The 27,825-nt window shown below is 41.8% G+C and overlaps 3 protein-coding genes across 4 annotated transcripts; 1 reads left to right on the top strand and 2 right to left on the bottom strand.

Annotated features, from left to right (window-relative positions):
• Positions 1-570: 570 nt before the first annotated feature.
• On the bottom strand, positions 571-8,983 carry chrne (cholinergic receptor, nicotinic, epsilon). The gene is made up of 12 exons (XM_086012356.1): positions 8,842-8,983; positions 5,517-5,650; positions 5,271-5,315; positions 5,057-5,166; positions 4,807-4,962; positions 4,612-4,712; positions 3,753-3,953; positions 3,343-3,457; positions 3,102-3,216; positions 1,622-1,829; positions 1,404-1,534; positions 571-1,300 (listed from the first exon to the last, which is right to left on the bottom strand). Exons 1-12 carry the CDS (start codon positions 8,951-8,953, stop codon positions 1,133-1,135), a joined length of 1,596 nt encoding a protein of 531 aa, XP_085868482.1. The 5' UTR covers positions 8,954-8,983; the 3' UTR covers positions 571-1,132.
• Positions 8,984-12,492: 3,509 nt separating this feature from the next.
• Positions 12,493-16,719, top strand: gltpd2b (glycolipid transfer protein domain containing 2b). Its single transcript, XM_086013432.1, has 4 exons — positions 12,493-13,009; positions 14,010-14,068; positions 14,209-14,387; positions 14,501-16,719. The coding sequence occupies exons 1-4, from the start codon at positions 12,940-12,942 to the stop codon at positions 15,108-15,110; spliced, it is 918 nt and encodes a 305-aa protein (XP_085869558.1). The 5' UTR covers positions 12,493-12,939; the 3' UTR covers positions 15,111-16,719.
• A 651-nt stretch (positions 16,720-17,370) lies between these two features.
• Positions 17,371-27,175, bottom strand: atp1b2b (ATPase Na+/K+ transporting subunit beta 2b). 2 transcript variants are annotated; one of them, XM_086012462.1, is made up of 9 exons: positions 26,761-27,175; positions 22,819-22,947; positions 22,625-22,732; positions 22,251-22,456; positions 22,018-22,077; positions 21,874-21,900; positions 20,783-20,878; positions 20,500-20,667; positions 17,371-18,352 (listed from the first exon to the last, which is right to left on the bottom strand). In XM_086012462.1, exons 1-8 carry the CDS (start codon positions 26,849-26,851, stop codon positions 20,500-20,502), a joined length of 885 nt encoding a protein of 294 aa, XP_085868588.1. In that variant the 5' UTR covers positions 26,852-27,175; the 3' UTR covers positions 17,371-18,352. The 2 variants fall into 2 exon arrangements, with proteins under 2 accessions (XP_085868588.1, XP_085868589.1); XM_086012463.1 differs by lacking the exon at positions 21,874-21,900 and having other exon boundaries at positions 17,371-20,667; positions 26,761-27,174.
• Positions 27,176-27,825: the final 650 nt, after the last annotated feature.

The following is a 27,825-nucleotide window of genomic DNA, read 5'->3' as shown; positions in this document are numbered from 1 at the left end:
ATAAGGGGCCATTCTCAACGCCACTGCATCAAATAGAGAGTACTATTTGCTCAGGCCCCTGTCAGTCATGGTTGTCGTCATCGCATCCTCTTGAGGACTGTTTAGTGTACTTGTAGTTCTTTTTATGACCACATAGAGGCGCCCAATACCCTAAAAATATCTACATTATACGCTCGAACTAAATCCAAAAACCATAGGTTTTTCTAAAATGCTTACAAAAATAAAACACGGGTGTGCTTAATGTTTACTTAGCTTTTACTAGAGTCTTTAAAATTTCACAATTGTGTATTTTACTTCTTGTATAATCTCATAAAATGTTTTTTTTTTCGTTCATATTGATTTGAAACGTGGAGAACCAGACCACAAGCCCCAATTTCAATGAAGTTGGGATGATGTGTAAATAAAATGTAAATAAAAACAGAATGCAATGATTTGCAAATCCTCTCCAACCTTTGTAGTAACAAGTCCATTTAAAATCAAATGTCTTTTCCTGTTGATAAGCATGTTACAGTCTTAATTCAGCAAGTCATAATGCATATATTCCATTATTTATTTAGAAAACATGGCACAGTGACATCAAGACATTAGCTCCCCCAGAGTGAGTCTTCCTCCTACAAGGCATCCTGATAAATAAACAATCATAAGAACAATAAGGCTTTGATGAATTGGCTGGTTCAAGTACACAGCCATAAGACAGTACTAAGAAAAACTCAATCAGTCCCTATCAGAGATGGTGGCAATGCGTTGAGTCACTCTAGGCCCATACAAACAGGGCAACATTATGATACAGTCTAGAAAAAAAATAACCATAGCCTCAATAAACTTTACCCTGTTCCACCTCATACAATATTATGAATTGCTTTAATTCATAGTGCAAATATAGTGTAGAACTAAAACTTGCATGATTTGTATGATGACGACAATTATTTGAAATATTTTAATAAGACCTGACCAAGTTTGCAGGTCTTCCTAGAATCTCAGGGGCTGTGCTGTGATGAGATGTGATGTTACATCTTTGATGCGGCGCCCGCTAAATTCAAGCCATGTGGAGATCATCCTCACACACAGCGTGAAGTACATTGAACCTTTTGGCAAGTCTCAGGCTCGGGAGATTTGAATTTGTTCCTAGTTTTCATTTTGGAACATATTTGTTGTTCTCTCCAGGAAATGGCCATTCAGGCGCCCTGTTGAAGTGTCCTGTTAGGAAGATCCCCACTGTGCCGATGATGAAGAGGAGAATGGCGGCCCAGAAACACACTTTGTCGATCATCTTCCCGATCAGTACCCAGCTTTCAATTTCCTTTATTTGGAATCAAATTAAGATGAATTTAAAGTAAATGAGAAAACATGACAGAGAGACATACAGTACATCCGTGTGTTGATCATGTGAAAATCACACTTACAGAGCCGATGTTATTTTGCTGCTTTGTGCTCTCTGCAATGAAATTGCAGGCATCCACACATTGCTTTATCTCGGGTGCAGCTTGAGCTAAACTCTTATACAGATTGGCTGTAGTGTTGGCATCAACGCCATCTACAAGCAGACATCAAGATACATACAAGTTACCTTGCATGTGCAGGAGATGCTCGGACGATTGTTTGGAATCTCTCGATGTCTCACCATTCGAGTGCATCAGCCCATGCTTCTCTTTTTGCTTGTCAAACATCATCTCACTGCGAGGCTGTTTCAACACATACTCCTCTGCTCTCTGCATGAGGCCGAAGGAGTCTCGTCTTCGGTCTCTCACGCCATTCGCCTCTGATGTCACCTCGTTGTCGTCCAGCAGAGGCGACATGCCCAGGAAGCGGGGCACCGTCTCCAAAAACATCTGAAAGCGGAGGGAGGAGTGTCAAAGTTGACAGCAGTCAGGCGAGGATAGACTTGTGTCATAAGCAGTGGTGGGACATGATGAAGTACAAATACGTTACTATACTTAAATAGATTTGTTAGGTATCTGTACTTTACTTGAGTATTTAGTTTTCTGTCAACTTTTATTCCCTACTTTTAATTTATTCCCTACTCTGAACAGATATCTCTCCAAATAGGCTTGTTACTTTTTTCAACCTCAGAGAATGACGACGTGCCATTAAAACACAAAAAGACAAAGGTAAAGTCAATAAAATACGAAATAAAAAAATGCGTTATGTGATTATACTGCTGTAAATATACAAATGTAACCAGAAATGTTAGGAAACCTTACTCAATTTATCTACGTATTTCATGGCTTTTTCATTACCAAATATACAGTTTGCATTTACTCCACTAAAGTGGCTGCAAATTGTTACTCTTTATGAGGTAGATTTTATAGTTGTTTTTTTTTTTTTTTTTTTTTTTTTACAGTATACATACATTTAGGAATAATTTGCTATTTTTTTTCTAAGCAATGCTTGTTACTGATATAAACTAGGTAGTGTAGATATAAGTTACGCTTCATTTTATAATTCATTTACATTTTACATGATTTCCATGGGAGCGGCACGGTGGTCGACTGGTTAGCACGTCCGCCTCACAGTTCAGAGGTCGTGGGTTCGATCCCGGCTCCGGCCTCCCTGTGTGGAGTTTGCATGTTCTCCCCGTGCCTGCGTGGGTTTTCTCCGGGCACTCCGGTTTCCTCCCACATTCCAAAAACATGCATGGTAAGTTGATTGGATACTCTAAATTGCCCCTAGGTGTGATTGTGAGTGCGGACGTTTGTCTCTGTGTGCCCTGCGATTGGCTGGCAACCAGTTCAGGGTGTCCCCCGCCTACTGCCCAAAGACAGCTGGGATAGGCTCCAGCACGCCCCGCGACCCTTGTGAGGAGAAGCGGTACAGATAATGGATGGATGGATGATTTCCATGGGTAATATTTAACACTCCCCAACATTGTTTTTTTTAAATTTATTTTGTTTTACACTGACTGTGGAAAAAAAAAACACATACAGGTAAAGTTGCCTTTAGGTGTGTACATTTGGAGTTGTATTAAGTAAAGGAGTTGAATCAGTCCAAACCAGAAGTTATTTCTACTTAAATATCAATACATATACTTACGTAATTAATTACAGAGTGTGATAACTTTTGCCACCGCTGGTCATTAGGTCACAATGGATAGACGCACTTACATGCTTAATTTGATGGGACATGGTGTGAGTGCTGGGGCTGCGCAGGGAGAAGTTCAACACCACAATTTGATTGGTAGCAATGAGCGTGGTGACACACATGACAAAGATGATGTACCTAAGGAGGACATCAGAGAACGACACTGAGAATGCGCATAAATGCAAAAGCAGCAGAAATTTTGGGTAGGGTCACATATAAAACAGCATTTGAAGCCTGGAGACGGACAAAGGCACACTGACTCACTTGCCAAGGAGGGGGACGGAAAGTGATGTCTCGGGTACCTTCTGAGCAATAAGAAAGAGGAAAACAGTCTGGGCTAGCAAGACTGAGATGGACACCGTAAGCTTTTGTCCTCCAGCTGTGCAGGAGAAATGAGACATCATGACATGTAAAATAAAACACAGACTTTTTAGACGTAAAGTACAATCCCATAATACATAGTCAAGTGCATTCACTATGAAACAACTTTGTTTAGGTCTGATTCAGACTTTTATGGCTAATTTAACAATAATTTGACTACAAATGTATTTTCATGTTGTAACCAAGAATCAAAATATGATGCAAGTTGCCCTAACAACACTGTAAAATTACAGCAGTGGAAAAAAAATATATAATGATGGATGTAAAAGAAGCCAATAGAAAATACTGATTACCTTGTGCAGGTAGGAAGTATGCTAAAATGACCAGTGACGAGATGAGGGAGCAGGGCAGGATGATGTTGATCACGTAGAAAAGGGGCTTTCTCTGGATGATCAGGTTGAAACTGATCTCCTGATACTCCAGGTCATCTGGGGAGTATCGTGAGTTTATCATCTTCCTAGCTGGACGATGGACAATGGCCCACTCACCATTCTCTAAGAGGTCAAAACAATTGTTAGCAAACAAAGAACAAAGTGGAATGGGAATGACGTGACTTTTCATTGGGAAGAAATGGAGAATTTTTTTTTGTGGGAATTTACGTGGAGTGTGAGTTTGTGGAATGTTGAAACATGAACATGTAGAATAATAAAAACCAGGGACATCCATTGGAAGAAATGCAAATGTGGACAAAACTTTTTTTTTTTTTTTAAAGAAAATCAACGCAAACATTTTTGTTTTCAAGAATATGTTCTATGCAAGCCCACGAGTTGAAACAGGGCATTCTGATAATTACTGCGTTTGTGGAATAAGCGTTAATCCACTTGTTTTAGCCATCTCCGGGGGCGGCCATTTTGTCTTCTGTCAACTGAAAATGACATCACAACTGCTCACAACGACCAATCGCGACAGTCGACAGAAGACAAAATGGCCGCCCGCAGAGATGGCTAAAAACAAGTGCATTTTTCTGTTTAATTTATATTCCACGAACGCAAAATTAATCCGAATGCCGTGTTTCAACTAGTGGGCCTGCTGGGAACATATGCTTGAAAAAAATACATTTGGGTTGACTTTGGCTTTAAATACACAATCATACACCCTCTTGGATAAAATGAAAACAGTGTCTGTGAATCCTCCAGAATGTAAGCCCATTACCAGTGAAAGCCTCAGGGTCAATGTCCACCCATTCAATTCTTTCGCCTGGTTCTCCAGCAGCTAAAATTAGGTCCACTTCATTGGCACTGTATGTCTGTGACCTGACAACATAAAATAAATTCAGACATGGATAATATGCTGTACAGGTGCTGGATTTGTCTATTCTTTGTTGATACGTGATGAAGTGTATCTTACCTGAATGCCAGCGTACAGTTTTGATAATCGAAAGGGAAGTAGGTGATCTCTATGGCACACGTGCTGCGATAGATAGCCGGGGGAAGCCAATATATCGACCCATCATTTGAAATCAATACATTGGCGTAGTAAGCCACATCAAACTTGCCGTCGATGCTGCAGGGATGGAGGGTAAATGACGGAATCAGGATTTAAAGGCTGAAAAATCCCGTCGAAATGAAGTTGCAGGCGGGAGAAATTGAGCTCTTACTTGTTTTCGAGGACAATATCAGGGAGCCACACAGTTTTGCAGGGGATGCGGATGATATCAATGCCGTGGTACTCTGATGTATTCCACGCAAGACGATAATCAACCCATTGCTATAGAGGGCATTTCAGATCATGTGACATTTACACCAAGTTCCAATGGAGTAGGGAATAGCATGGCAGGGGAATGTAACAATAACTGAAAACATTCAACTCACTATTTCAATCCAGACATTGGTTGTAAGAGTCTCTTCCTTTTCATTCTGTAGAACAAAGTCAAGAAATATATTCAGGATAAAATTTACTGTAACGGTTAATCTCTCTGTCTGAAAAAAAGACTTTGAATGTGTTATCATTTTGATTTTATCACACATTGTGTATCTTCTACTAAATGCTATAAGCCATCCATCCTATTTTTAATGTGCAGCGGGGCTTTGTTGCAACAGATAGTAGAGCGCTCTCACCAGAGAGATCAGGTTGGTGAGGGTCAGCTTGATTTGAACCTCCACTTTGTCCTCAGGATGAACCACAGGACGAATGTTCTTGTTATAACCTTTAAACAAGTTTCCGATCAGTTGCGTCTCTTCATTACCTTGAACTGCGAAGAGGAAAACAGACAAGGGTGACAATGAGCTTATATCAATGAAGATTTTGTTTCTCAATAATACAATTGTTGTCTGTCTTATAAAGAATTGCATAATTATCCAGGCACCAAGAGGCAAGGCACCATTTATCGATATTATCTCGATCAAGATAGAAATTCAATGAGTCCTAACTCCTAAATGTGTCTGGATTCTGCTATTAAAATACATGTATTATTCTCTGAGTAAGTAAAGAAAATTCTCTAATCCAACAGTGTTAAGTGCAATTAAACTGCAAACTAGGTACGCTCTGACCTACTTTCCTGGGATGTCAGCGACTCAGTATATGGAAAATAGCAATTGTGGGACTTTATTTGGTCCAAAAACTGCCACAAGCAGCGAGATAATGAAATGAAAGCTTCTTTTCTTTTTGTAATAACAAATCATATTTTGCCAAATGTAGAAAAGCGCTATACAAGTGACAGTCCATTATATTGACTAAAAAGAAATAAACAAACAAAATGTCAGTATTTGTTTGGCATCTTTTCAATACACTTTCAAGTCCTGAAGTGACTCCGTCGCATGCACTGTTTTTATTTTTTTTTCTTCATTATTGGATGTTTTGGTTGTGAGGGTGCGTGCCCTTCATCTTCACATATTTGAACATCATTCTTCCCGTGAGAATGACGAATCCCGTTCAAAAGAAACATCCAAATTTGACATTTGCACGCTCCAAAATGCTGACGCTGTCTAAACAAGCAGCCAAAACGACACATCTTTTATGTCTTATTTCACTTGACAGTGTAATGAAACCAGCCTCCTAACTGCTATTCAGCATCTTCCTCATTCACAATGAAGCGCTTCCACAAAAAATAAACTTTTCCCGACACGCCAAAGGAGAGAAAGGCAGAGGTTATTTCCAACCCCTTGCCTCTTCTCTCACAGCTGTCACTATGCTCAGCTCAGATTACACCACAGACGACACACTCAAAACAGGACCTCATGTCAACCTCAGGTGATCTGCTTTATCACCATCAGAACACAACAATTGCAGATTGAAATGCCTGCGACAACGTGGTGATAAATGGATCAATTAATTACACAGTATGCGTCAGACAGGAGACAATTTGTCTTGCTTTTGTTGTTATAGTCAATAATAAAGTCAAAAATTGATGAAACAAAAAAAAAAAAGGAAGGTCCTAATGTGCATCCAATATGGCACCCGCTTTATAAAATTATACTTCACGTATGATTTAATACCAGGTTTGTAGGTACAGCTGCTCCTCGTACTGTACGGAAACTAAATGACTGACATCTGCTTCGGCTCAAGTTCAACTCAAGTATCCCACTCAATGTTATGGTCATTGACCCATTGGTGTTTCAAGACAGGAAGCTATGTCATCTTGAAGTGTTCATTCTCTTTGGCCTTATTCCAAGCCTCTTTCGGTGCTGATATCCTGACTGCAAATGCATTCCAATCCATAAACAAAAGAAAATCACAACAATGATATTTGACCACAGTCACTAATGAATGATGAGATCGGAAAATATACTTTTGACTTGTATTTGTTTGTATTTGGTATTGCCACAGGTTATTTGTTGGGTTATTTTAAATGTCAAAGCACAAGATCATATCGTGTGTTAGTTAGCAGGATTATACAAAAACAAGACAATTGAGTTCTCGAACACTTTTTGGGGATCGATGTTACATTTGCATAAAAAAAATAAATAAAAGTGTGGATAGAGGAATTTATTTTACCGCAGTCATAACATAAACTTCGGGTTACTTTGTGGCATGAACGGCATCTCACGTCTATCCCAGGTATTGTTGGTGGTATCTTATCTTTTGGTGTAAATAGCGTTTGCTTATTTTATAAATAAACCCCAATGACATTTGGCGGAGGAGATTCCTATCCATTCATCCGTTTTCTTGTCCTCACAAGGGTCACGGCTCAGCTAGTGCTTATGCCAGCTGACTTTGTGTAAAACACAATCACAGGGCTCATAGACGGACAAGCATTCACACTCACATTTAAGACTAGAATGCCCAGAAGTCTGTCATTTGACTTTCCTGCTTTACATTTGACTATGTCACATCGCCATACTCGTTGCTGCTTTGGCAGCTAATGGCCAATTTATAAGTGAAAGTTGGCAAATTGTAGCCAGCAGAGTTGTTTGTCAAATATGACCCAGATTTGTGAGTTTTTATTTTTTTATTTCACATATTGAAACACTGTGTAAAAGCAGTCCATGTTTCAATCTGTGGAAAACAATGTTTCTGTTTCTTGGTTCTCATATTCAACAATGGCACTGGTCAAATCTTTGTGAAAAAGAATGCATTCCTCCTGTGAAGAAAAACGTATTCAATCCAATTTGTGAATTGTGTATCCAATTTGTGGATTGGATCCAATTCAATCCAAAATGTTTTCTGTTCGTAGCATGGTGGCTGGCGGATTAGCACGTATTCCATGCATTTCAGCAATTGCTGGTCAAATGCTTGACTTTCAGGTCGAGCTGAAAATGTTTATTATTAGCACTAAGTAATGAAGCGGACTGTAATTTGAATTTCAACCAACCCCTTGAAGTAATTACTTTCTTCACCGTAATTAGTTTACATACTGTAAAGTTAAAATTTTCAGGTTGTACTTAATGAATGATTTCCATCAGTCCAAGCTAATATATTGAACGTGACGGATGTTTCATTTGTTTTCCCCACGTATGACCAACAAGAACCCTCTGTAATGATTTATTTGCCCGCAAATGCATCTAAATATTATTCCTGAGTCAATTCACAACCAACCCTGCAGAGACTTGTTAGAAGATGCAAGAAATTCCTCAATTCACGTTATTTGCTCCCACTGGCCATTAGCGGTGGTTCACATGGCTGGTATTTGGCTTTCATGCAACTCAACCACCATTCACAATTCCCGTGACTGACAACCAATCCGAGAGGGTGGTCTGTCCTTTCTCCTTAGGTCAGCAGTTTAGAAAATGGATTGATGGTTCAGTACTCCATGTACGCTACCGTCACGTTTGCTTCCCAATCCACTCTAATGTGTGCATCTGTGTGACAGCCGCTGTGGCGAGATATATAGTTGCTGTTCCTTCTGAAATCGGATCTACTGACTGCATATCACAGGCGGAAGATTTATCAACGGTAAATAAATGGCCGTAAAGCCCGTCAGGGTGTGCCAAATGAAATGCTTACCTTGCAAAGCAACAGTCGCGAGAAGAATCCCAATCCCCCAAAATTGCTTCAAACTGCATGTTGCCATCATGCTGTAGGGACCTCCTCTCTGTAGTGAGCCGTATTGGAGCATAAAGTGAGACGGGGGAGGTGAGAGAGTGAGAGGAAGAGTAAAGACGGGGAGGAAGAACCCTAAATCCCCCGCACCAAACCCGTCGACTGTGCCCACCCCGGCTGTCGCTATCTTTGGACTCAGATTACGCCGCAGCTGTGACTAAACCAGGATGTCAAGTCACAGTCCAGTCACCCGCAATAATAATCATTATGATCATTAGAGACCAACTATTTGGGGTGATGCCACCATACTCTAGCTCAACATTGCAATTGCTCAATGTATTAAAAATCCAGAGTTATAGTTGAAGATCCCGCCTCGTTGTCGCTAATTTAACAATTTAACAACTGCTGCGGGTGTCATTTGCCGCGGGCCTTTCAAACGACACTGCATCATTCAGCGCTGTTTCTTACAGGTTATTTTGTTTTGCTATGTGAGATAGTCCAAATGCAAACACCTGCGAGTAAGTTTAGTTCTGGTTAAATCATGAAAATGAACCCAGATGAACGCAATGTTGATTTCGCGCGTCCCCCTACAGAGGCCTGTAATGTCAGCGCATGCGATGACTCTGTGAGTGAATGCAATTTTTACGAAGGGTCGCTTTGGAGTCCCGCGCCAACGCCTTGTGGGGTGCAAGGATGGGAGCGAGTCAGTGTTTAAGACAGAATGGATGTGACGCGCGTGCATCCGTGCGGGGCAGGAAGGTGAACAGGTGACAGGCTCGTCGTACAGGCCTGCTCGGCTCCCTGCTATGTATCCACGGTGTATTAATATACACGCAAGGCTCCAGTAGTGAGACACTCTGCAGACCACAAAGTGGAGGGGTTAGAGGACTGGAGGCGGACAGTACTCATAAAAGCCGGAGTTACAGATCTTCATCAAGATACTTTCAGTTACTAAGTTTTCACATTGCAATTGGACAGAAGTCGCAGAAACACAACTTCAAAACTCCAAGACTTTGCGCATTCAATTCCAGGGGCTACACTCGCTATTAGAATTAGTGCTGTGAGTAATATAAGTCATGTCACTCTGCTGTGACAAGGGCAAGAGACTGATTTTTGGAATGTGCCATGTGAGTTGCCCAGTATGTGATGTCCTTCTAAATATACAGTTAGTGCAACAGAGATGATCTTCCTTAAAGTAACCGGAGCTTACACAAGGCAGATTACATGTCTCACAGTAACAGAGACAGAAGAAAGCTTGCATCTGTCCAACTTCAGCTAAACAATATTCATTCAAGTGAAATCTGCCAAATCAACCCTTTCGCGCCGTCTTTTTCCCGGCTTGCTATGTCGCTTTTAAAGTACCAAAGCGAATTGAGGGGTTTTCAGTCGACCAGCAAATTTTCCAGCTTCTGACATTGTATGAAAGTGGCTTATGTATAAACAGCTTATTCTGCTGTTGCTATTAGTCCATTTCGCACTGCCTTCCCAGAAACTTGTCAATATTCCACATTCCACAGGATCTTGGAAACGTCTGGCACGATCTACAGCATTCAAATCAACTTTACTGTAAGTTCAGAGCACTGGATAAGTACTTCCTTCGACATCCTTCTCTACTTTCTCTGTAGCACTCATCCTGTTCTGTGCCGTGGGGAGCGCAGGAGCCGATCCCAGCTGACTTTGGCCGAAAGGCAGATGATGCCCTGAAATCGTCGCAAGCCAAACACAGAGCGGGTATGGACGATCAACTATTCACACTCACGTTTTCACTGAGCGGGAATGGAACACAAGGATATTATAGTTAAGGAAAACAAACGCTTAAGAGATGTACTTCGTTTTAGTCTTTGGCAATTACTATCACACATGAGCTTTAGGGGTTCATTTTAAATGTATTTATTTCGGTATTGCTGTACATCTGTACACAAGAATGAAGGTCAACCTGTCGTTTGAGAATTCTAATTTACTTAATTGCACATTATTTCGTGACTTTTGTGGGTTTTTTTTTTTTTATCTTGCACCTGACAAATACTCCATATATAAAAAACAAACGAAAACAATACTATAACTAATCAAAGTAAAACAAAGCACCCCCCCCCCAAAAAAAATAATAAAAACTAAGAAACCTGCTCTAAAAACAAAATAAAACTAACTCTATTTGTAAAACAAAAGTCACAGTGAACATAAAAACGAACTAAAATGAAAAATCCCAAACTATTATAACCCGTAACACAACATTATCAAGTTTTCAAGCAGATTTGGGATGAACCATCCAATCTCTACCTCGGGTCCAACATCCGTCACCTTTGACCTCATAAATGTTGCTCCAGATGAACAGACATCAATTCCCACAGACACACTCGAACATCATGTACCGAGCATTCCTGGAAGAGCGTCGGATCTTATAGCTGCACGGGGGGGGAGACCAACTGCGTATCTTCTATCGTTTCACCTTGCCCATAGTAAATAATTAGACCGAAAGCCCATCTTAACCACACGGCAGTTGACTTGTGCTGCACTGTGGTTAAATGTTTTGAAACCCGAGATGTTTTTCTCACTCCAGCAATGCTGTGCCGCCACAGGGTGGTGCGAAACCAAGTTGGGGATATACAGTGTCAGACACTGATGAAATGCCCCTTTCTCACTCGACTGAACCTCCATACATAAACAGTACAGCGCTTTTGGACCCCATGTGGCATGTTCTAAGCTAGAAGTGTTGCGCGAGGCACAATGGCCGACTTCTTTCAAGCCTTGAGATAACGTACGTTTATTGCTTATACAGGACGTAAATCGCAGCAGTTGCTTGGCAGAGTCAAGCGGCTCGGCTCGGGTCTTCTTAGCCAGTCACATGTTTCCCCACTGGGATCCGGTCCCCCCTCGCCTATTACCGCCTGTTTCAGATGGTCGCGTGGAATAAAAGCCGCATGACCAGCCCCTCCCGGCCATATAATGAATGCTTTCACTTCTTTCCCGCTCCTCAACTGAGAAATACCATTGTGAAGCCGCTCTTTGGGGACGTGCATGCGCTTCTGCTCGAGTGTGCCCGGTTCAATATCTGCTCGCATTCCCCCGGTCAAGGAAGAGGCAATGTTCAAGAGAATTTCCTGTGATTATCGCAGAGAGGTGATAGCCGAACATAAGTAATCCAACTTTCAAGGATGTGGCGTGAACGTTTGACTGGCTTCATTAGAATTCGTTATCAACATTAAACGCACTGTTTTGGAGAATTTCGTTGACACGTGTGGCGCACCTTAGCTTGATCAATTCAGAGACAGGTTTCTTGGAACATTTCAGAAAGAGACAAAAGCTGGAATGCTTTGCTGTCATAGGAGGGCTTGTTACATGTTTCCTGTTGAGTTTAAACCTTCATGTTTTCCTCCACGTGACGTATGTTGGAGGCTGCAGTGCTCTTAATGGCCCTGCGTTTGAAGGAGCGAGGGGGGGGGGGGGGAGAAAGGGAGAGTGAGAATAGGGAGGGCGTTGGTGGGAGGAGAGAGAGTTAGGGTTTACTCAAGCTGGCCAGGAATATAGCACATATGTACGTACTGTAGGGGATGCATGTGAGGAAGAAGAAGAAGAAGAAGAAAGGGGGCGGGGGGGGGGGGGGGGGTTACTGGCGGACACGCTGCGTTGGCTCTGCTTTATCAGCCAACCACTGCTGATCTCGGGGTGATCTTTGGACCCTCTCACATTGAGCAACAGCAGCTTGAGGGATCATTGAGACACAAAGGCAGGCCAGGGAAGACACGCGGGAATGAGAGAAAAAGCAACTGCAGGCGTGACTCGCGGCGGTGCGAAGGGGCGGACGACGGAACCAGCGGCAGCACTTGCGCAGCTATAGATGGGAGCACTGGGAGGCATGAATGGTGGAAACAACTTTTGATTTAAGGCTTTGGGGAGGAGTATGAAAGGTTTGAGGGCAAAGGGTGGGGTGGTGGGCTTCGGAGGCAAAGAGGTCCGGCCAAGAAAGTAATTGTGGTGACGGGCGGTGCAAGGGACAAGGACTCATGTGAGACTCAGAGGAATTGGAAGGGAAAAGAGACGGCAGCCAAGAAAGTGGACCTCGACATGGGTGTGAAGAGCAAGGCCGCCTTGGCTATCTTAGTCCTGCTGATCTTCCTCGGCACTCTCTGGCTCCGTGAGTAATTTTCTCTCTCTCTATCTCTCTCCTATGTATGCATTGTACACTAAACCCCTCCCCCGTTGGGAATGTATGTGGTCTAAATCAGTAATGTTGCAGCGGCTGTAAAGAGCAAGCTTGGCTCGCGCACATGCTCAGCCAGATTGAATTAAAAAAGGAGGATTTGATTGATTGGGCATGCCTGGGTAAGGAATTGTTTATGTATCAAGCAGCCACTGACTTATGGGGCAAGGAACATATTTGGTAAGTCGAAATAGACAGCACAAGCCTCACTGTAAGCAAGAACAATTTCTCCAAGCCAAGTTGTGAACAAAGTCACTTATGATAGGTCATCTTGTGCAGTTTCGAAACACGTGTCAATGTGGTATTGTGACAATATAGTATAAAGGTGAGAAAAGCAGATCAATAATGAGCTCACAGTTCATTTTCTCGACTTCTTTAAATCTGAAAGGCAACGCAGACCTTGTGACCGCTTTTTCGAACCACTCAATGGTCAAACACTCTCCTCATGAGGGAGGTTGGTGGCTGATGACAAATCGGCCCTGCTGTGTGTCAGGAGGCGCGCAAGACAGGTTTGGAGGCTGAACTTTTCGCCCGCCGAGGTCGCCCGCGGAATTGTGGCTCAATGGCAGCTTTTGTGGCTTTGGCTTGTGCAAAAATGCCAGACAGTCCGATGCATGAAATCAACTTCTCTCGCCTTGCCTGGAAGTTCCTTATAAGAACGATGGAATATTATGATTTCTATACCAAAGGCTGAACAATATTGACTTGACTGGCTGTAAAGAAGTAGATCTAAGTATTGCATATAATTATTCCTAAAATAATGGCCAGTCATTTTCTTTCAGAAAAAACGGAACCATTTTTAATGAGCCATCATATCAGTCAAGAAATATCCAATCAAGTTACATAGCTGAGTGTAAACTACTATTACAAAACTGAAAACTGGCTGTTTTCCTGCCAAAAACGAAAATGTTCATTTTTACTGTCGCTAATGCAGATGGGGGTTTGGATCACCACTGGGATGCTTGTCTAAAAGGTTACAATCAAGTGAATGAGGTACGTCGTCGTAACAAGCCAAACCATCACCGCATTTAGCCGATAATGATTATTGTTGTTGATTTGAATGAACTGAACTCGCTTTCTTTATCTCGCGTCATCTGCCCATACGTCAACCCCCGCCCGCCTCCCCTCGTTAGCCCCACCAGCTGTCCAACAGCAGCGCCTCCGAAGGGTCCCAGGGCCCCCAAGTCCTGGAGGAGTGCCCCGGACAGACCTTCCAAGTGTCATTGCTACTCACCCACCTGCTGGCGTCACCGGCCTTCACGTCTGACGTGCTGCTGCGGCCTTATCTCTCCAGCTGGGATGAGCTTGTGAAGTAAGAACATGAGATAAAGATGTTACTACAGCGTTGTGAAACCATTTCATTTATGATTGCGTGCGTGTAATCAGGACGATGGTGATGACTCATGATTGTTGCGTGTCCTCCAGGTTTATGGAGGCTTTAGGCCCCATGGTTGGCCTCATATCGAAAGAGATACAAACCAAAACCTCGATTATCCGGGAATTGGCCCTTGTCGCAGAGGCTAGCCCCGAAGCAGAGGTGAATCCAGATTCCGAAGAGAGCGTGAGCCCGGAGGCTGGAGTGAAAAATTTAGACGCCTCGCAGCATTCTGGTGCTTACAACTCAGTGCGTTCCATGATCTGGGTGGAGCTGAAACGAGGCTTAGTGGACTTCAAGCACCAGACGGACTCTGGATGCCGGACTCTTCTGCGACTGCACCGAGCTCTGCTTTGGCTCAAGCTCTTTCTAGACAAGCTGGCCCAAATCCCTCCGGCGGGCCGGATGAAGAGCCCATCGGAGCTGTGCCGCGAGGCCTACAAGAGCACCCTGGCCAACCACCATTCCTGGTTTGTGCGCAGGGCTGCCGAGCTGGCCTTCATCGCCATGCCCGAGAGGGGCTTCTTCTTCAAGCTGCTATGTGTGCAGAACCAGGAGGAGCTGAGCACAGTCCTGGCGCGGGTGGTTCGGGCCATCGGAGTGGTCTATGACAGGACGCAGAAAGCTCTGGAGGAGAACGGCATGCTGGATTTGCCATAAAAAAAAAAAAATTTAAAAAAATGGCTGACCAGACAGAATCCTTTATTGTTACCACATTGAACATTGTGGATTCTTAGGAATCAAAAGTGGTCAAAATGTGAATGAACACACAGTATTGCTTTCCTTCCAACCACAGGGCAGTCAATTTGTTTTTGGTACTAAATCACTAAAGAGAATGTTTCCATTTGTGCCCATAGGGGCTTTTTAAAGTGAAAGTCAAGTCAAAAATGTCTTTATAATATGTTCTCTGTCCCCACTAACTAAACACAATATTCTGATTAATATTGCATTTCTAGAATATGAGCAAGCTGAGCCCTTGGGCAATGTGATGCCATTTTCAGTCGAGAACAAGTGGCAAAATGGCCGCCCCGGAGAAGGATGAAAACGGGCGGATTTTGCATCTTAATTCATATTCCCAAACGCAATATTAACTAGTGGGGACGCATAGAACACATTATGGTCAAGAAAATGTTTGACTTGACTTCCCATTTAAGGCAGCTAATGATACAATTGAGCTTGCAAGGGATTGCAGAGAGAAGCCGATGGAAGTGCCTTATTATTGTATTCATTCTAATGGCCAAACTTGACTTAAGCCAGTCTTTCCCAACCTTGATTGAGCCAAGACACCCATTTCACATTAGACAATAACATCACCAGAAGTGTCAATATTGAAAATCAAAAGGACACACAGGTTTATTGTACCATCTAATGGCGGCGCTTTTACCTGTTCTACCTGTCACTATACGTCACTGGCATAGATAAATGACTTTTTTTTTTTTTTTTTTTTAGCTGTAATTAATCAATTATATTTTGGGGACAAATCAATTGGATCATTCCTCACAGCACCGTAGATGACGTCTCACGGCACACTGGTTGGGAAACGCTGATTAAACCTCTTAGCTCTGCAAACATTTTACTAATGAGTTGAAGGTCCATGTTGTTAGCTTTAAGTCCAGGATAATAAATAACTTATTGATTAGGCAGTGGCTACATTGATATGACCAATTATGCATTTTCCTCATGCTATATTTATGGCAGCTGTGCATACAGGATGTGGAATTTTCCTTTTTAAGATTATTTTTTTCATAACTCTAACCTTTGACCCTCAATCTCAGAAAGCCTTAAATTCAGAAAACGAGGTGCTTTTCAAATTATTACTGTATAGCCAGCTTTTCTGGAACTGATGTCAACATAAATCCGCAGACTGATTTGTTAAAAAATGACAAAGACAGGTGCACGCATGCAAAATTAAAACAGTATACCTTTTATACAGTCAGTTTATAAGCAAATTAACAAAATAACATGAATGTGTATTAGGGGAAACCATCCAGTGTCTTGACTCTAACGTTTGTTGAAACTGCCTTGATTTTTAACTGCAAATGTATTTCCTGGAGAGTTAGTGTACTACCTTGAAATGTATCTTGGTCTGATAAATTAACACTGGGACCAATTGTCTGTGATTGAAGGATATTTTATATGCTAGACAAATGTGGTGCTTCACTGCAATGGAATTGTGAGGTATTAACGCGTCAGTATTATGTGATACTTTTTTTTTAAACTGAAATTATTCTCAATAAAAAAAATAAAGGTGCCTATTTGTCAACCCTCAGATACTTGTGGTTACAGCTCTCTCTTTTTGTTGAATAAAATATGATAATAATGTCACAAGAGTTGATTAAACTGGGTTAGAAATGATTGAGGAGCAAAGAGATGCGAGAACCCGGTACCGGTCCTGATGAGACTATTTTAAAGCCACAAATACCTCTAATGCCAGGTAATCCATTCTGTCTCTCTTTTCCGGCTGTGTGCTCTCTCTTTCTAAGAAGACGGTGACAGGGTAGGCAAAGGTGATGAGAGATCAGGAGGAGACCTGTGGTGAGACTTGGAGAGAAAGTGCAGTATATCTCTGGTGTGGTCCTGTCACGCGGTCGATTACATTTCGATATTCAACATGAAAAAAAAAAGGAAAGATTTATGGTTAGGGGGTAGATAAAAAAAAAAAAAAAAATCACTGTGAAAATTATTATTTTTGAAAAAAGGCCTTCAACCTTTGACCTGTACTTTGCTGCTTGTAACTGATCCTCACTTATCTCATTTACAACACTTAATGGATGACACCATTACAGCATAACCACGACTTTATTAGTAACCGGTCATTATGATTGGAACACTGGTATTGTGTGCTGGATGTTTGGCATTTGGGGATCCTTTTTCATGCAGTTCCCCTTTGCGACTTGAAAAAGAGCTCACACTTTTCAGGTTTGGTTCCCTTAAATGACATTTATTAATTCTCTATCTTGTTTTGCAGTAAACATGAGCAAAAATATACATACAGTCAGAGCAAAAAATACAAATCCAAAATAGAATCATCATCCATTTGGGCAACAAAACTGAGCAGATCCTTCTCTTTGCACCACATTCCTGGGTATGATTTTATATGAGGGTTGTATAAGGAAGGAGGGGGAGATTTTTTTTTTTTTTCCGTTAAGATTTCTTCTTCTTCTAAAAAAAAAAAACTCTTTAGTATACTTCTATCTATATATTTGGTTGGCATTGTGTCTTTGAGGTTCACACACAACCTTACTTCTCCTTCATTGCAAACCTGAAAACCTTCTAAAATGGGGCAAAGGTGGAAATATCACACACGCATAAAAAATAAAAAACAAAAACACGAGAGAGCTTTGTCAATCAAATTGTCTTTACCGTTTGATGAATTAATGATGAACCTCGTCCATGTGTCTCCAGTAACACGATACAATCCGAGCTGATACATTCTCTAAACTTTACAACAAAACTGCAATAAAAATTGTCTGTCGCAAATAATACTTGCTCAGTTGTTGCCTTTTGACGACTTGCTCTTGCACACGTTTCATTACATCTGTTTCCTACGAATCCCATGGCCGTACAGGAAAGAAGGATATTGCTTTCTGAAGACATCTCCAAATTATCAGCGGAAATTGATAAACGGAGACGAGAGAATAACCTGGACACTGGCAACAACACGTTCTGTCCACCAGGAGGCACTGTTATGTCTTTGTAAAACACTTGTGCGTATTACTATTATGTAAGAGTTGGTCTTTTTATATCACAGCTGCTTTTTGCACTTTTTGCACATGAATCCTACAGTATCGCTGCAGCACATCTTTGCTCTGATCTTTGCTCTCTAACACGGTGTTGCTAAAGGAAAACTGAACGTGGAATGAGGATCTTTGGTTGAAGAACTCATCTTCACATGCAGATGGCTAAATAAAGGAAAATTGGAGTTAGTGTTGTGTAATATAAAGGCTGTTTGAATGAATTATGAAGCAATTCGGGGTTAAATGCACTGATATGAGTGAATGAGCCTTGTTTCAAGTCTATTTTGGAAGCGATGACAAGAAGGAGGAGCAACAAAGTAGGGCAAAGAAGTTCATCGTGCAGGCTCCGGATTAGCCCGCCAGATTAAGAGATTAGTGTGAAATTAAGTGTTGCAGCAACATCAGCGAAGCGTGCGTGCGAATGGACGGAAAAATCAGGGGAGAAAAATAAAAGTCATAAGATGATATCTACTAAGATGCTTTATTTGCATTAGCCGCATTAAAATGGCTGCATCAAATTAGGGTAGACGAGATCATTTTTTAAATGTTGTGTCTTCAAACTGGTGCAATGATGTAGTACAGAAAACTACAGCATTTTTAAAAAGCCCCTCGTTTTATATGTAGTAAATGTCCAGTGTGTTTGAGGCCTTTCCAATATCAATCTACAAAGTTCTATATTGAAGACTGAGGTCGACAGCAAATCCAAACCGGGATGATTTAGGACGATAAAGGGAACAAACAAACCATCACTATTATTATAACCTTCCCCTTAAAAACAGTGTTGATGAATTCAAATCAGTGTCTCAAAGCACAGCATTGCAAATCCATAAAAATATAATTAATCCATTTTGGAGGTCTGACAAATTAATACACTTAAAGCAAAAAATAAAAACTAAATATTAAGGTGGATATTACTATAAACAGCACTGCAAACAAAACAAAAAAAGCGGGGGCGCAAAAGGAGTGGCCATTTTATATTCAGTTGAAGGTTTGAGCTGATTCTAAACTCGAATGGGACGAAATACCATCAATTCACCCAATTTCAAGTACTCACACATACTAAAACAAACGCAAGTTAGGTGAACTGGAGACAGCGTAAGGTTTTGTTTATGAAGTAATGGAAGGAAGACCTTGTAAAACGCGTTAAATTGATCGATGCTCTCAATACATCCAACCGTATGTGATGTTGAAGCAAAATTAGTCGGCTCCAAACAATGGGATCAATCATTCGTAATATAGGGATTTAATGACTATTGCACAATGCATGCAATTTCCCGACCCATGGTATGAAATGTGTCAACGAACCGAACATACGCGCAAACACTGAAGCCACAAACACACACTTAAAGGTTTTAAACGCTTCCTCTTCATCTCATATCATTTCTGTTGAAATTGCGCGCTGATTGCGTGCGATTTCCATCGCTTACGCGGTGTTCCCTCCTGGTGGTCAGTGGTCTCACAGAACTTTTTTTTTTTTTTTTTCACACTGAGCAAAGAGCGGGGACATAGGGGGCTCCTACCCTCATAGCACACTAAAGACAATACACACATGCAAAATGGCTTCATCTCAGCATCCACCCATCAAGATATATACGCTCGGATTAGTCTTTTGAGTGCAACAAGTTCGGCTTAGGGATGGGCATAGTGATTGTTTGTTACGAAGTCTATGGAGTGTTGATCGAAACACGTCTGGAAGCAATTGTCGGAAAACGGAGTGCGCTACTTGGCTTCGACCAGCAGGGGTGCTGTTGAGTCGGTTTGAAGAAGTCTTTGAAAAATATTTCATACGTCACAGAAATGAATCATTGATGGTTAATTTCTCCCTGTCAATTAAGGACAATTTAGTCATATGTCCATCCCTAGTCCAGCTCTGAGGTTATGATACTATCTAAATAAAAATTGCAGATTTTGCAGATTGCACATTTTGTATGGGTGTGTATCACGTATAGAGGAAAACTCTATATTGAGGCAGCAAGATAGGAGCAGCAATACGGCGGTGTTACTGGTCCTTGCAAACTTTTCCTTCATATCCCCTTTTCGTTTGTCATGCAGTATAAATAGACGTCACCTCAAATGAATTTACAGAAACAAATTTGTCCCCAAGCTCACAGACAGAAATAATTACAGAATTGCCACCCTTTTTTCTTGCATTAATCTCGTCACACACCTGGACAAACAATGTCCTCCCCACGTTTATTTTTGAGGGGGTTGGAAACAAAACCCACAAAGGGCGGGAATTCTGCAATTAGTTTCTGTGCGTGTGCAATGTTGCAGAACATGATGTTTTCAGAGGTGGAAAAAGGCTTTAAAACCTAGTTAATGGTGTTGATCCTCAGCTTGAAAGACACTCGTCCGGCAAACTTGTCTCTTTCGCTTCCGGGGGGGATATTGTTGGCGTTGATTTTGCACTCGATGTTGACGTCTTCGTTGACGGTGATGTTAAGGAACTTGACGGCAACTAAAGGCTGGGAGTAGTTCACCTGGAACGAAAACGACGGACAAGGCAAGCCAAATTTCAAGCGCAGGTAGCTATTCGAACAGTACATTTCCAATATAACAAAAGAAACCACATTATTTTGATTCAGGACCTCTTACCTGAGCTTTCTTGCCATAGTAAGGGTAGTACATAAGGTTGAAAGTGCCATTGGGAGGAAAGTACACCAATTCTCCAATTTTATCAGTGTCTTCTCTCTGTGGGGGTGAAACAATTTCATGTGTTATGGCCTAAAAATGCCTCTTAGTGTACGTAGGCGAGCCGGGAGGTGAGCCTCATTAATCTCCTACTTTTCTTCAAATCTCATTACACGACACGCCCACCATTTCCTTCGATGGTCGATTAAACACACACGAACGCACACAACACTGTGAGAGTAAAAGGTCTCACTGAGACGCATAAAAATTACAGGCTCGTAATGGCATTTTAACGATATAAAAATGACAATAAAGCATGTAGTAAGGACTGTATGTATGTATGTGTGGGTAAATACGTACGTATATATGTATATGTATCTATGTATATGTATATGTATATGAATATATGTATATGAATATATGTATATATATATATATATATATATATATATATATATATATATATATATATATATATATATATATATATGTATACACACACACAGTATGCTTCTATTATTATTCTACGGGCATCTAACAGAGCTACAAATAGAATTTTCCAATACACTTAAATAGCAGTGACTATCAAGGTATTCTATTCTACACTACCAGGTCACCACATTAGGTACGCCTGCACAGTCAAAAAGGAACACGAGTCACAAATCAATTCAACAATATGTTTACTATAATGGTTTATGGTTGAGAATTGCACTAAAGAGCTCTTTCTAATATGTTGGTTACCTCATTTGTTATATGATGGGGGGAAAGCAACTGTTTTGTGTGATGTAGTGCACTTTTACACCACCATAAAATAAAACCCCATCGATAAACATACTGCATTGTAGGGTTAAACTGTAAAAATGACAGTGTAGTATAATGAAAGTTTGATTTTTGTTTAGTATGTGACCTCATTAGTGCAGGTATACTTAATGAAGCATCAACTTTCTTTTACTAAAGTGGTAATTGCACGCACAAAAGAAATTTGGTGACTACAATCTACCGCTATGTAGAATTGAACCCTACACTATAGAACATTGCATCGGACTCATTCTTACCCATTCATTTTTGCCAACTTTGTACCTCTGAGAACAGAGAAAGCGGAGTACATTCACGAGAAAAAGCAATGCACGTTTGTGCTTGAAACGGTGTCATGGCTGCGAGCATTATAATGTCAGCTATTTTGAGATTTTCTGGGTTACCTTTGCGCCACAGGTGATAAAAGGAGCCTGTCCATCCTTTCCTGGCAACATTCCAATCACCTAGAGGGAACATAATACAAGCCTGATTTAAAAATAACTTTGATGATGATGTTGCCGTTTTATTTTTTGGAACAGGGAATTTTCTTTTCCTCATTCCCAGCCCGTTGCCGCTATCGCGGGCACTCCACGTCTCCTAGCAACACCATCCCTTCCCTTCCTCTCCTCTTTCATACCCGATTCATCTTGATAATGATGCATGGCTTGCCGTCCTGGTATCCATAGTAACGGTCAGAGAGTCCCGAGCAGTCCTTCAAAAAGTCGCGTTTGAATTGACAGGAGCGCTTGGGGTTGTTCTTCACATTGCCGCTGTCCTCCTGCAAGAAGTACTGGTCTGGTTTGCACTCGTCATTTATCTGGTCCTGGACGGTGCTGTTGTAGGCTGCAGAGGAAAACCAGCGCAGGGCTTTAAATGTGTTTGCGGGCTTTTTTTTTTTTTTGCAAATGAAAAGTGACGCGCTACATACGGACAAGAAAGGACATATTTCTGATTAGGTTGCAAACGAAAGATTATGGGATAATCTGCCACAGTAAGCATTCTCAGACATACGTTCCAGGAAGTTGTCCAAGGCCTGAACGTACATGTCCCAACTCTCAGTTTTCTGGATGTTATAGACAATCTCAAATGTCTCATCGGATTTGGGTCTGATCACCATCCCTGCGAGTGTCGGACAAAAAGCAAGAGCAATCACTACAACGTGACCTGTGCTTGTGGGGCTCTTATCCCCAGTTACTATACTGCACCTGGTGTGGTGAGCCTGTCTTGCCAGGTCGGCTTGTGGTCATCCAAAGTCTGCAGCATGACGTACATGGTAAGCGCAAACAGGCCGGCCAAGAAGATGTAGAAAACTAAATAGAAGAGAAGGATGAGACCTGCGGACGAGGAAAGAGACAGGATCATATTGTTAGAATTTGTTTAAAAAAAAAAATCGAATAAACTGCTGTTGGTGATTTCACAAACAAGTGCACGCCGGCAGATATTAAGAGAGTGAGGGCTGCACCGCAGTGGGAGTGGTCACTGCAATCCCCCCCCCCCCCCCGTTCAAAGACATTCAACCTGTTGCCATTGTGCATTTACCTTGTTACTATTATTCCCACCATTCTTCTGCTCGTTTTTATAGTACCAACTTTTCCTGAATTGATCAATAAAGTTCCTAGTTTACCTAGCCCTTATAAAAGCACCAAACAAACAATAAAAGACAGACATTTACTAATAAACATCTAATGACGTTGCCCCGGGGCTGCTCAAAGTCACTCAGCGGGCAGGCATAGCGACACAGTTGACATTTTGTATTAAAATGTACACTTTTTGAAGCGAGCGCTAAATTCACAACGGACACATTAGATTTGTCAGATTTGTCAGGTACAGTATATAGCGAGTTTGTGTGCATAACCCTGTGCTTCACCAAGTCATGAAGATCATTTTTCCCCTTCATTACATCAATTCATCCCCCACATCTGTCTCACTCACGTCGACGCCAGCTATTTCTCATTCCATTCAGATTACTAATCCCTTCAATTGGCAAAAAATCTGATCAAATGCGATGTTGCTGCTCCCCGACCTCTGAAAAGTGTTAAACGGGGATGGAATAGTCGCTCTCCAACACAATTTCATTACAGAGCTGCACTGCAGAGGAGGGAACACTGCACTGACCGAGGGAGGGGGGGGGGGGATGATACAGAAGGTCTTTTAATTAATTGAACACCGCAAGGGAGACTGTCGTGATACAGTATCGGAAAAGCAATAACGCAGCATTGAAGGAATCGGATGTGACTTTATCGCACTTAAGCGGCGTTGATAATATAACTTCTTTTCGCCATGAACATTCTCTTTCTTCGGGAACTGCAATCCACTAGAATGAATTTGTCCATTTATCTTTGTCGTTAATTAAGTATGCGGCAATGTACTGTATTAGAAACAGTATGCTCGAGCATAACGAGCCATCCATCCGTCCTCTTCTGTACTCCTTTGGCCTTTGAAGCATCTGTCTGTGACGTTCCCGTGGCGAGTCTTAAAAATAGCATTTTCTATCGCACATCCCCCATTTTCAGCAGCGACACGTGGGGCCGGCGCGGGGTAGCAGCTGAGTGCCTTGACCGGCGCCATGCCGCTGCTTTGTGCCCCCCAGCGTGGAGCTCTCTGGCTCCGTCAGCGGGCTGCTTCTGCAAAATGTCGAGGGAAGGATGCTCAACAGGGGATTCTTGTATATCTGTATAGGAGTGCCTGATTAATTATTTGCAATTGGGTGAGAGTGTGTGTGTGGTGGGTGGCGGGGGCGGGGGGGTGATATTGGATACAGTAAAGGCGCAGGCTTGACTCATTAAATATATATTAAAGATGATTAAGATGATTAAGATGTAACTTTATGAAGGCTAATGATGGAGCACGTCAGAAAAGACAGAATTCAAGTTTCCAGATGATCGGCCGTCGTCTAATGAATACAACCAGCCCGGGAGGAAACAGCAGGCTTGGGTCAAGTCTTTGTAGACGAGGGTGTTGGGTTCAAAGTCGGCCCTCTCCAATGATGAGAGATAAGGCAAGTGTCTACTTTTCACCTGGCAGTTGAAAGCAAAGAACATGTGGAATTAATGAGTGTCGAGAATGCTGTCCAATGGCTCTTTTGATGAGCTGATCAAACAAACGACACAAGTCTTTTGAGATGTGATGCTTTTCATGGGCTTTCTTTAAAGGCACCATCTTGAGTTGGGTCCCCTTTGGATAATGCGCACGTCCTCGGCCTGCCTTTTTTTTGGGGGGAGCAGCTGCTAACAGAAGACTAATTGGCATAGAGGATGATGCAGCGATGACAGAAAAAAAAAAAAACATCTGCAATTGTAGCCCCGGTTAAGTCTCTAGTAGGGCTTTGGATCCGTCCAATAAAAAGATAATTGAATACGTATCTCAATCCATGAGTGTGATACGATTCAAGGATGGTTCATTTTAAAAGGAATGATTGAATTCGGTTTCATTTGATAGTGCAAATGTGGCATTTCTTTCATTGAGATGGTATATGTATATATATTAGGGTTGTGCCTCTGTCCAATAAAAGACAATTCGATACGCATCTTGATCCACGGGGTGCGATATGATTCAAGGACGGTTCATTTTATGGAGGAATGATTCGATTTGCTTCGCGTCAGTCCGATTCAACAGGGTACGTCTCAGTTCGAGAGGGTATGATGCAATTAGTTTCTTGTTGTCTTTTTACAACATGAATGAACTTGTCAGTACTCTAAAAGTGGTATTTTTCCTTCAAAGATATTACACAGTATGTCGTCGCTGTCCTGTGAAAAAACACGTACGTCCATTTTTTTTTTTTTTTTTCGTAAAAAAGGGATTTCCGCGTCACAGACATGGCATCAATTTAACCTTTTTTTTTTAATTACAAAATTGGACAAATGTGTTTTTGACAGGACAGCGACGATACGTGATATATTAGGGGTGAGCGTTACTCCAATAAAAGATGATCTGATATGTATCTCAATATATTTTGGAGTGAAATGATTTGAGGTGACGTCGGCTCCATCAGGCTTTTTGCTGCAATGGGCTCGGACACAGTACCTCGCATGATAATACGGGTGACCACGCAAACCGGGAGGGCTGCTAAAAAAGGAAACAAGAAACCGTCTGAACAGCCTTGAATGACACATGTGCGTGGTTAGAAGCGTGCTAGAAGGTGAAAATCTAAGTCGAGGTGCGCTCCATGTAGTAGCTAACTACAGAAATAGCTCAATTAGGCGGCCTTAAGCGAGCACAGATTAAAAAGGCCTCCAGACCTAAAAGCACCTGGGACAGACTGAGCTGGATTAACGGGCACAGCGGCGGAATATTCCAACAAACGGAAGCGACAATGATTCCTGCACGAATCCAAGAATAGTGTCGAATCCGTTATTTTTGAGAAGGAAAGTGATTATTATTCGATTAGTCCTATCGTCATTATTTAGAAAAGAAAAAAAAAATCCTGAGGTGATACCAATGCAGTCATTAGATTAGGTTTAAATCCCTCACACTGGGCTGGGTCAGAGTGGAGGTGGTACAAATAGCTTTGACTCTTGGCTTTACTCAGATTATAATTTCCCAGGGTGCCATACGCACTGCACCTTATCCAGGAGAACTTTCGCACAGACGGCTGGGATGCTGTTATTTACTGTACTTGTAGTTTTGTCAGTGACTTTCTTCCATTCAGTATCCCGCGTCAGCATGAATTTTCAATCGACTCAAAGTCACTTTTTCGTCGCGTAGACCTGTTTTAATGACATCATGTCAACACACAAGCCTTGCAACTTTCATCGGGCCAAGAGTGAGTCTTCCCCGAATGGACGATGACGCGCGCTCTTTGCAACAAGCCCGAAACCTGTTCCTTGCAAAGCGCGCTGCCCGCTAGGCCAACCTCATTTAAATCTTGTAAAATATTTACCAGATGCACCATATGCCTCCACCCTTATGCTCAGCGCATTGCGCAATGGAAGCGGTGCCATAAATTAATAAATAAAGCAAAGGAAAATAACCGTCGGCTTGTGCAGGCGGCAGCCGCATTGTCGCGGCATCAGAGTGAGGTGAACGGCCACTTGACTCTCCAACTTGCATATTAAAAGCCGCAGAAAGACATCAGACATAGAATGCGTTGCCAGGCTCCATGTTTGCTGCATTGCTGTGGCTGTGGTGCTGGACAGTACAGTACTCACCCCAGCTGCTGGCTGTCCTGCCCAGAAACTCCCTCGTCCTCGGGTTCCATATATACTCCTTCCATTCGCCTTTTTCCGCATCCTTTGCCATTTTACTAAACGAGAACAGAGCCCTAAAAACGGAAGAAAACGCACCCGAATGCAACGGCAATCCAATTAGCCAATGAGGAAAGAGGGAGCCCTTTTTCAAGTGATGGGGGAGCTCAAAATGAGTGCAAATTGGTGGGAAAATAAAAGAGAAGCCTATCTAGGGATGGAGAAGGGGAGACTAAAAGTAAGAGGTAGCCCGGTTCGAGTGAGTGCCCTCCCCCCCAGCTCCAGTCTTCATGCCGCAGAGTTTTGATGAGTGCTGCAGAAATCTAGTGATACTGCGGTAAAGCGCACCCCCGCCCTCTTCTCTCAGCCTCCATCCGCTCCCACCGAGCTGCTAACCTCCCCTGCCTCCCTCCCCCCCTCCCTCCCTGAGCTGCGAAGGTAGCCAATCAACTGCACCCACCGTAGCCCCCTTCTCTCCACTCAACTGGCTTGCCACGTGACAAGACAAGCCTGCGAGCAAATGGTGTGCTGCTAGGGTGACGTTGATTGGTCAGGCCTCATCCCTCAACATAAAAAGAAGAATACAGTGGACCCCCACATGCCCCGGATTCACCTATTTACAGATGTTATATATATCTAGAGCGCTACATATGCATATGCATATATACATACATATGCATATGCATATATACATACATATGCATATATACATACATATATATATATATATATATATATATATATATATATATATATATATATATATATATATATATGTATATATAGACACATATATATATAGACACATATATATACATATACACATATATATATACACATACATATATACATACATCCATACATATATACACATATATGTGTATATATGTATATAAATATATATATATATGTACATCTACACATATATAAACTTTATATATTCATATCTACATATTTATATCTATATCTATCTATCTATACATACATACACACACACACACACACACACACATATCAATCTAAATGACA

Source organism: Filicampus tigris, chromosome 17 (assembly GCF_054856515.1).
Source record: "Filicampus tigris isolate MCC_2025a chromosome 17, RoL_Ftig_1.0, whole genome shotgun sequence".
Classification (NCBI taxonomy): Eukaryota; Metazoa; Chordata; class Actinopteri; order Syngnathiformes; family Syngnathidae; genus Filicampus; species Filicampus tigris.
This window is presented reverse-complemented; position numbering and strand designations above follow the sequence as displayed.

What these genes read in the sequence shown, in the direction of transcription:
- chrne (XM_086012356.1), bottom strand. Translation starts at nt 8,953, where the DNA reads ATGCTCCAATACGGCTCACTACAGAGAGGAGGTCCCTACAGCATGATG. An exon ending in ATACTTCCTACCTGCACAAG is followed by an intron (nt 3,458 to 3,752) that starts GTAATCAGTATT and finishes TCTCCTGCACAG; the next exon opens with CTGGAGGACAAAAGCTTACG. An exon ending in TGGGCTGATGCACTCGAATG is followed by an intron (nt 1,535 to 1,621) that starts GTGAGACATCGA and finishes GTCTGCTTGTAG; the next exon opens with ATGGCGTTGATGCCAACACT.
- gltpd2b (XM_086013432.1), top strand. Translation starts at nt 12,940, where the DNA reads ATGGGTGTGAAGAGCAAGGCCGCCTTGGCTATCTTAGTCCTGCTGATC. An exon ending in GTTACAATCAAGTGAATGAG is followed by an intron (nt 14,069 to 14,208) that starts GTACGTCGTCGT and finishes TCCCCTCGTTAG; the next exon opens with CCCCACCAGCTGTCCAACAG. An exon ending in AGCTGGGATGAGCTTGTGAA is followed by an intron (nt 14,388 to 14,500) that starts GTAAGAACATGA and finishes CGTGTCCTCCAG; the next exon opens with GTTTATGGAGGCTTTAGGCC.
- atp1b2b (XM_086012462.1), bottom strand. Translation starts at nt 26,851, where the DNA reads ATGGCAAAGGATGCGGAAAAAGGCGAATGGAAGGAGTATATATGGAAC. An exon ending in AGACAGGCTCACCACACCAG is followed by an intron (nt 22,733 to 22,818) that starts GTGCAGTATAGT and finishes CGACACTCGCAG; the next exon opens with GGATGGTGATCAGACCCAAA. An exon ending in CTTGGACAACTTCCTGGAAC is followed by an intron (nt 22,457 to 22,624) that starts GTATGTCTGAGA and finishes TTTCCTCTGCAG; the next exon opens with CCTACAACAGCACCGTCCAG.